The sequence below is a fragment of the Lissotriton vulgaris genome, unplaced genomic scaffold, assembly GCF_964263255.1.
Source record: "Lissotriton vulgaris unplaced genomic scaffold, aLisVul1.2 SCAFFOLD_1359, whole genome shotgun sequence".
Taxonomy (NCBI): domain Eukaryota; kingdom Metazoa; phylum Chordata; class Amphibia; order Caudata; family Salamandridae; genus Lissotriton; species Lissotriton vulgaris.
The window spans coordinates 193,096-202,529 of NW_028240857.1; the positions used below are offsets into that span (position 1 = coordinate 193,096).

The 9,434-nt window shown below is 45.8% G+C and overlaps 1 protein-coding gene and 1 long non-coding RNA gene across 4 annotated transcripts in view; both read left to right on the forward strand.

Moving 5' to 3' along the window:
- LOC147672508 (uncharacterized) overlaps window positions 1–3,366 on the forward strand; it is a 44,086-nt gene extending 40,720 nt beyond the window's left edge. Inside the window, exon 3 of the long non-coding RNA XR_015303511.1 lies at window positions 2,816–3,366. This is a non-coding gene — a long non-coding RNA (uncharacterized LOC147672508). The remainder of the gene's footprint in view (window positions 1–2,815) is intronic.
- Window positions 3,367–4,197: 831 nt separating this feature from the next.
- Window positions 4,198–6,132, forward strand: LOC147672509 (uncharacterized). 3 transcript variants are annotated; one of them, XM_086947980.1, is made up of 3 exons: window positions 4,213–5,181; window positions 5,260–5,481; window positions 5,566–6,132. In XM_086947980.1, exons 1-3 carry the CDS (start codon window positions 4,213–4,215, stop codon window positions 6,130–6,132), a joined length of 1,758 nt encoding a protein of 585 aa, XP_086804106.1. The 3 variants fall into 3 exon arrangements, with proteins under 3 accessions (XP_086804108.1, XP_086804106.1, XP_086804107.1); XM_086947982.1 differs by having other exon boundaries at window positions 4,198–5,563; window positions 5,732–6,132; XM_086947981.1 differs by having other exon boundaries at window positions 4,213–5,416; window positions 5,837–6,132.
- Window positions 6,133–9,434: the final 3,302 nt, after the last annotated feature.

Consider the following 9,434-nt stretch of genomic DNA (forward strand, 5'->3'; position numbering starts at 1 on the left):
ACAGGATGCTGGCGGTAGATCCAAGGTCTGTAGACCCTGGGTACTACGTGCATGGTCAGATGAGATTGGGATTGGAATAGTGACAGTCTCTCTCTCCCCATTATGTGTGGTAGCTGTAAAGGGATTGGAAGTATTACTTGGCCCGAGCTTTATTGGTTCCTAGTGTTTTCCCTTTGTCCCTCCTTGGCTACCTCTTTCCCACCTATAGGCTTGCCAACGTTAGAGTTCCCCTCCCCTATTCCCTTATTGCTGTTAACTGGCTCCAGGCAAGGCAAGGACCCTGTCCTCTCATCCGCCGCCCTTACACTAGTCGCGGTGGGTTGTCCCTTTCTTGATCTAGTATCCTGCATATTTTCCCCTCTAATCTATTTATTTCTTCGAGCACTGGCCCGAGTTATGCGACTAAAAGTGATTCCAGCTTTAACTCTAGAGCCGTAACAATTCCCTGGGACCAATCCACTCCTCCACAATTTGGGCAACTTTGACATGCTGTGCTCGCGTTCCCCCCCTCCTCCCCTCCCCCCATCTTTGTTAGTCTTGTCCCCCTTTCCGTTTGGTTGTAATTTTGGGTCTTGTTGTGTGTGACCCTCCCTTAGCTGAGTTACCAGTAGCCCTGAAGACAACTGGGGGGGCAACTATAGGGGCGGAGTTTGTAGTGAGTAGGAACTTTTTGGAGCGTGTCACCACTTCCCTAACTGACCTTTGTGAGGAATCTGATTCACCCACATCCAATGTTACTAGGGCTATCCCGTCCCCCAATCCACTCATCTCCAGTGACCCTGAGGGGAGGGCCGCATGCCCATTTCTTTTGCCCATAGGCGTTTGTACTAGGTTTGAATCGCTTCCCGTCTGCTCATTTGATTTGGCTAACTCGCCAACCCCTTGTTCTAGCGAGCTGGTGTCAACCTGTGCCTTAGTGCATTGAGTAGATGTAGTGTGCACAGTGTTTCTTGATCTGAGGGGGTGTCAACTCTGGTGGAGGGGCAAGCCGCTAATTTGCCCAAAGAGGATCGTTTCCGTACAATCAAGGTGTCCAAGGACAATCGCTTTACAGTTAACTGTATTTCATGTGTGAGAAGGGACTCTGCTCTCAATATAAAAGCGTCCAGGGTCCCCTTCACTCCTCACCCCACCCTGGTCGGTGTGGGTTTACAGTTCGCCATACTCGGGGCTAGAAAGAATCCTAGCTTTACTCCAATGACAAGAAGCAGTACCTTTAGTAAGCTCTCCACGGACAAATGAGCTGTCAATCAGTTGCACTTCCGGAGGCTGCTAGATGTCTGTCCCCCCTGGATCGTTTGACAACAATAGGCAGATCCCGTGGAGAGTCTTAAGGGGGTGGCCCGGCCCAGCCTCCTCTGGCCCCGGATGGCACAGATGGCCCGCCCTTTGCCCGGGCTTAGCCCGTGCCTGCCGCGCCGCGGAGGGAGCGCCGCTGGGCGCGGAAGTGGGTGGAGGTGGGCGGGGTGATGCAGCAGAGAGAGTTCTGGGGGCTGTAGTCTCCTCCCTCAGCGGCCGCGTGGTGTTTCTGGCAGCAGCGGCGGGGGAGACCAGCAGCCGATTGCCCACAGTGTTGGTGGCGCGTCAATGCAGGTAGGAGGTCGCCAGTGATCGAGTGTTTGCCCCAAAGAGATTAGAAACAGAAGCTCCCGCTCCACCGAGGGAGCGCCGCTCCTTTGAGCGCCTCCGGGTGCGGAAGTGGGCGGGGTGATGCAGCAGAGAGAGTTCTGGGGGCTGTAGTCTCCCCCCTCGGCGGCGCGTGGTGTTTCTGGCAGTGGCGGCAAGGGAGACCAGCAGCCGATGGCCAACAGTGTTGGCGGTGCGTCAATGCAGGTAGGAGGTCACCAGTGATCGGGTGCTTGCCCCAATGAGATTAGAAACAGAAGCTCCCGCTCCACTGAGGAAGCGCCGCTCCTTTGAGCGCCTCCGGGCGCCGAAGTGGGCAGAGGTGGGCGGAGTGATGCAGCAGAGAGAGTTCTGGGGGCTGTAGTCTCCCCCCTCAGCGGCCGCGTGGTGTTTCTGGCAGCGGCGGCGGGGGAGACCAGCAGCCGATGGCCCACAGTGTTGGCGGCGCATCAATGCAGGTAGGAGGTCGCCAGTGATCGAGTGTTTGCCCCAAAAAGATTAGAAACAGAAGCTCCCCCAGTTAGTAAAAAAACAGCATAAGTCTTGGCTGCTTCTGCTGCATCCAGAGTCTTGTGGGTCTTTTCAGTCTAATTTTTCTGTCCGGTAAATCCAGGTGCAGAAAAGCCTAACAACTGATAATCAGGTGGAATAAAATGAACACATGAAAGTACTCCTTAATTGCATTGCCCTTGATTCATACTCTGTACCATAGTTGAGGGATAGGTCTAGGCATAGTCCTCGCAATACACATAGATTTGCGTGCGGCAGAGGCCAGAGCTCAAAAGTTAGGATACCATATACAAGTAGGTGGTAACTCAGGGCAGGGGGAAACGCCTGTTGTCCCTGGAGGGGAAATTCCCATCCTAGAAATCTACATTAAAAATTCATTAATAGTATTCTATTTTAAATATCTGTTTGGTGCCAGTCCATGTGACTTTAATTTCTGCTTTTGGGATTCTATGTTACAAGTCCATAGGCTACATGTATCCTTTCTGAGCTTAATAAAATGTTGGAAATTCTACAAATCCTCACTCCTACATCCAAGTGCTCTCAGGCTACCATTCTACACTCTGCTCTGTCTGAAGAATAGCACAACTGTTTCAAAATTCTGCAATTCTGCATTGATATGGCTTGCAAATTATTTTTGGGGAAATTTACATGTATTAACTATTTAATTTTAATACTATAGGTGATTGAAATTACGGACGAAGAAAGCAAGATTTAGCACCAGCCAACTGAATGTTATTGCCATAAGGAGGATTATTTTGAAAAACATCCAGCATTCTAAGTTTAAACAATTTCCAAAATCTAGGTGTGGCGAGGAAGTGGGAGCTGAGGAAAGTACTATGCCTGTAATTGAAGTCTCTAATTTTGCATTTCATGAACCCAAGCAAAGTCATATATGTCCACACAGCATCAGAAATAATGCCAGAAAGACCAATCACCACATCCTCATCTGAAATATTATCAGAAAGACAAATTGCCTCAGCATGACAGAATAACGTTCATCTAAAGCACGCATGATCTAAAGCATCATGTAATTCCAGAGTTGCAGCACACACTGCATAAAAGAAAGATATAACAAAAGGTTTCTTCTGCAAACCATCAAAGAAAAGACACTGAAAGAAGACTCCGAAGCTGACACGCTAACAACCAAAAGATTGGAAAATCACCTTTGTTCAACAACCGTTTTTAACCAGTTACGCAAGTTTGAGACTATCTGCCTCGGGATATAACACCTCGACCCACTCTGCTCACTCTGGCAAAAAACTTAAAAATTCACCACTTTATTGTGTTCATGACCATCTCAGATTGTTTCCTTTTTATTGTGTACTGTTCTGTAATTCTATGTAAATCGCCTCAACATTATCTGTTGTGCAGGAGTGATATGTAAAACTGTTAAATATAAAAATGGATTAAGAGAGCACCGTTGCTCTATAGCTAATGTAAATAAATCCTCGTCTTCAAAACTACAATCCTTAACCTTACACCAAACATAGAAAGGGTAAAAGGAACTGATGTTCTGCGACTGGTGAGCCACAATATTACTGTGCATGTTCTAATGTTCTCAGTTACTGCCATTACGCCAGTGCAAAAAGGTACTTCTCAGTTTAATCATTAAATATCAGACTAACACCTTATCACTGCATTGCTAAGAACCTATACAAATAGATTGGAGAAAAACTTCAGTCACAAAATAAGTTGCTGCCGGAGAGGCTATAACCAAAAGACTGTTATGTGCTAGTAACATTTCGACAGGTTTTAAAGGGCTGCATTCAGACATATTTTGCTCAATTCAAGTGTTAAGAAGATTACACACAATTTCTATTAGAGATAAATGCTGAACATTATCTAAACAAGCCCGACTCTAAAATAGTGTTCACTCTTACTGTGGCTTATAAGCAAGAGAAAACTAAATGTAGAGATATTAACTCTAGGAATACACCTTATAAAAACACGGGCTGTGAGAACAAATTCAGTGTTAAAACCCGCCTCAATCAAAGCAAAATAACCCAAGTTGGGGAAAAAAGTTACCTGTGCCAAAAAAGATTCAGCCATAAATCTCATCTCACTGAATTTGAGAGAATGCACACTGGGAAAAACCTCTCTCAGTGCTCTGAATGCGAAAAAAGTTTCAGAAATAAATATTATCTCACTGAGCATATGAGAATCCACACTGGGGAAAAACCTTATCAGTGCTCTGAATGCCAGAAAAGGTTTAGTTTAAAAGCGAGTCTGTATCGACATGTGAGATTCAGCCATAAATCACATCTCACTGAATTTGAGAGAATGCACACTGGGAAAAACCTCTCTCAGTGCTCTGAATGCCAAAAAAGTTTCAGAGATAAATCTTATCTCACTGAGCATATGAGAATCCACACTGGGGAAAAACCTTATCAGTGCCCTGAATGCCAGAAAAGGTTTAGTTTAAAAGCGAGTCTATATCGACATGTATTATCCCACTCTGTGGAAAAACCTTACCAGTGCACTGAATGCCAGAAATATTTCAGTGAAAAAAGAGACCTTACTGTACATACAAGGACTCACACTGGGGAAAAACCTTATCAGTGCTCTGAATGCCAGAAAAGGTTTTGTAAAAAACAAAGTCTTTCTCTACATGTATTAACCCACACTGGGGAAAAACCTTATCAGTGCTCTGAATGCCAGAAAAGGTTTTGGACAAAAAAAAATCTTTCTCAACATGTATTAACCCACACTGGGGAAAAACCTTATCAGTGCACGGATTGCCAGAAATGTTTCAGAACCAAAACCTGTCTCACTCGGCATAGAATAACTCACACTGGAGAGAAAGCTTATCAGTGCTCGGAATGCCAGAAATGTTTCATTGACAAAAACACTCTCACTCATCATATAAGAACCCACACTGGGGAGAAACCTTTTCAGTGCTCTGAATGCCAGAAATGTTTCAGTGTAAAATTCAGACTCACTGAACATACAAGAATCCACACTGGGGTAAAACCTTATCAGTGCTCTGAATGCCAGAAAAGGTTTTGTAAAAAGCAAAGTCTTTCTCAACATGCAATAACCCATTCTGTGGAACAACCTTATCAGTGCTCTGAATGCCAGAAATGTTTCATTGAAAAACGCTATCTCATTCTGCATATAAAAAAGCACACTGGGGAGAAACCTTATCAGTGCTCTGAATGCCAGGAATGTTTCAGTATAAAAAGTAATCTCACACGGCACATGAGAATCCACACTGTGGAAAAACCTTATCAGTGCTCTGAATGCCCAAAAGATTTCAAACGTAAATCACTTCTAACTGCACATGTGAGAGTCCACACTGGGGAAAAACCTTATCAGTGCTCAGAATGCCAGAAATGTTTCAGTGACAAAGGAAGTCTTTCTCGACATACAAGAACCCACACTGGGGTAAAACCTTATCAGTGCATTGAATGCCACAAATGTTTCAGTGAAAAAATCAAGCTCACTCATCATATAAGAACCCACACTGGGGAAAATCCTTATCCATGCTCTGAATGTCAGAAATGTTTCAAAAACAAACTCCGTCTCACTCTGCATATACGAACTCACACTGGGGAAAAACCTTATCAGTGCTCTGAATGCCCAAAATATTTCAAACTTAAATCACTTCTAACTGAACATGTGAGATTCCACACTGGGGAAAAACCTTATCAGTGCTCTGAATGCCCAAAAGATTTCAAACTTAAATCACATCTAACTGCACATGTAAGATTCCACACTGGGGAAAAACCTTATCAGTGCTCTGAATGCCAGAAATGTTTCAGTGAAAAAAGAATACTCACTCGGCATACAAGAACCCACACTGGGGAAAAACCTTATCAGTGCATTGAATGCCACAAATGTTTCAGTGAAAAAACCAAGCTCACTCACCATATAAGAACCCACACTGGGGAAAAACCTTATCAGTGCTCCGAATGCCAAAAATATTTCAGCCGTAAATCTAATCTCACTGCACATGTGAGAATCCACACTGGGGGAAAAACATTATCTGTGCTCTAAATGTCAGAAAAGAATCAGAGGTAAAGATAGGTACATGCACCATAAGAAAACACACCATCAAAAATACTTCAGGACTCCAAGTGCCAGAAAACATCAATTTTAAACCCAATCTCACTCTACATGAGCAGACGCACACAGGGAAAAAACATTACCTATGCTGTGAATGCCAGAAATTCCTATTTGATAGGTACAGCCTCACTAACCATAAGCGACTCTATACTGATGAAAACCTTATGAGTGCTCTGAATGCCAGAAAAGCTGCAGAGAAAAACGCTATCTCACGATGAGAAACTCCACACTGGAGAAAATCCTTATGCCATAAAAGCTTAAATCTGAAAGACAGAGTTATGCTTCACGAGAGATCCCACTCTGGGGAAAAACCTTATGAGTGCTCGAAATGCAAGCAAAGTTTTGGTCACAAATGACTTCTCACTTGTCATGAGCGAACTCATACGGGGGAAAAAAGCCTTATGTGTGTTCTGAATGTCAGATAAGGTTTAATCATGAATACAATGTCACTTCACATGAGAGAATTCAAGCTGGACTAAAGCCTTATACAGGAGGGGAAAGCCAGAAACGTTATACTCAGAAAGGAGATCTCACTAAACATGAGAAATATACCCACACCAGGTGAAAAGTAAGGTATATCTTGAGTTGCAGGAAAGCTTCTAACAACCTGACTTTACATGAGAGAGCACATATTGTAGTTGCAACAGGATTGATCAAGAAATTCTTGCAGGATAACTTAGGCTGCCCGCATGCAACCTCCAAAGAAATTTCAGGCCCTGAAAATGTTTTAATTGCATCAAAATCCACAATTTGACTATCTGAAAGTTACAAAACTCTCAAGGTCTTTACTTGACACAGAGAAGTGTTGGTACTTGCAAAAATCAACTAATTACCAAAAAATTCACAATATTAATGTCTTAAATGTTCTCCCCCCAAAAGGTTTCTACTCACCCTTGTTTCTTAACATATGACTAAAATCTAGATTTTCATGATAAGATTAGGCCTAGGCGGTGTTCCTCAATGAAGAACTCTGCAAAGTGTCAAAAAAACTCAATCGCTCTACGTGGAGTTCTGCAAGCAGCGGAGTGTGTTAGGGTCATGCAGTTCGTGGTGATATTGATCTCCGATTGTTAGTCCCACCCTGTAAAATTAATCGTGAATTGCACCATGTGCAGCGCAAGAGAGTGCAGCTGATTCTACTCGAGCGGCAGCTTTGTCAATCCGAAGGAAGGTTTCTCAATGCGAGTGGTTGTATCCTGCCGCGACTACTCACATTGAGAAATCCGACGACGAATCTCGCCAGGAAGTTGATATTTGCTCGCCAACTAGACCTCGACAAGCGCTCCAGTACATGGCGTTGAAGAGCACGAGCGTGGAAAAAAACCTTGCTACGCTCCACAGCGCAGAGTTTTAAGGAACTCCGCAAGCTCCGCTGATTACGGATAACTCTGCTAGATGAGTTCACCACCCAGAATTAAGATAATATACGACAGCAGGAAAACCTAACAAACCAGTTACTTGCCTTTCTGGTAGATACTCCTTTACCTGCAGATTCCTCACCTTGTGAGTATTTCCCACATGCCAGGATGGATCCACGAACTTTAAAGAAGTCCTGTTGCACGGGGGGCTCTCCCTCAGCAATGGGTGCCCTGCACAGGCAGGCGCCAGCATTCTCCTTCGGGTGGATTCAAAACCGATAGTCCCGCCCGCCGTCAGACACTACGGTGCCTGACTTCCTGTTTTGCCACGGGCTGCGGCGGTAATCTTTTCCAGCAATAAAAGGGGTAGGCTCCCTCATAAGTACAAATATACAACGGGTGGGCATCCGCATAATCAGGCAAAGTCGCGGGGTGGGCACCAGCGCATAAATAAAAAATAGCACGCTAAGATACAGGGTGGGCACCTGCACACCATAAATAACGAGAGAAGCGGGGTGGGCACCCATAAGGCTCAGGAGGAGAGGGGAATCCCTACGAGGGGGAATCCCTACGAGGGGGATTCCCTCAGCCCAGGCTGCAGCTCCACGCTGCTTAGACCCCAGGCTCTCCCTCGCTGGGGGCACTAAATCAAAAGCACGCCCAGTCTTCATATAAAGCGCAGGAAGGCTGTAGCAAGCCTTGGTAAAAGCAGAACACAGAGCAATAGGTACAAGAAGTCCTGGGCATCAGGGAGGGCAGTGTAGGGCCCATGGGCCAGCACACAGGGCACTCCAGCAAGGAGACAGCCCCCATGGGGTCACTCCTGGGCCCCACCAGCAGCAAGCCCCTCTCTGTCAGGATCCAAAAGTAGAAGGGTCCCCAAGAAGTCCTCCAAGTCTTCCCCTGGGCCCCAGCAACAGCACGCCCCTGGTAGATTCAAGTAGCAAACAAGAACATTTTCATGGGGTCATAGCCCCTTATTTATACAGCTAAATCCCTTTGTGACACTGCACAGGTCTAGGAGAGAACCAGTTATAACTGGTTCAGGAGCACTTGAGCACTTTGTTTTGCTCAGCTCCTCTCCTCTAGTCACAGGACAGGCCAGGGACATCAGACGCACAACAGGAGGTGGAGCCAGCATTGTGGAGGGGAGGCCCAGCTCTATTCAGGTCCCAGATGCAACTCCTCCCTCCCATCTACATGCAGATCTCCCTGTTCACCACCGGGCAGACCCATCCTGGCTCCTGGAGCCAAGCACACCAGCCAGCTCCTGTCAATCACAAGCCAGACAGTCAATTCACATTCACTGCACACAGAAATGGCAACTTCTAAAAAGTTGCACTTCTCCACTAGTCACATTAAATCTGTGCACACCATTGCGTAGCATTTAATCTCTCGAGTCCGCCCATACCATAACTTGCCCCTGCACTCCTCTCACATCAGGAATTATCATGGACATTCATATCCTCCATGCATTCCTATGGGAGGGCAGGCCATTCACACCACACGCACTCAGAGAGCGCACACACTTTACACTGGGCCACAGTGCTAAAGTGCGCAGAGGCCGCAAATCAACTAACATCAGGTCAGAGTTCAAGGCAAAAAGTTCAGGGGTGAACCTGCTTAAAGGGCCAAGTCCAACAGTTTGGCAATAGGGACAATGGTAGGGCAGGGGTCAGTTTGGGTGGGGATGGCAGGATAGAGGGCAGCGTTATGGCATAAGCAGACAGTGTAGCCATATAGTGTTTTGAGGGTAGGTTGCAGTGTAGGGGATTAGTTTTAGGGCGAGCAGAAAGGGACAGTGTTTTGTGAGAACAGATGATGGCGGTGTTTTGGGGAAAGGGGCTATGGTTTTCAAGGTTAGTGTGGTGGGGT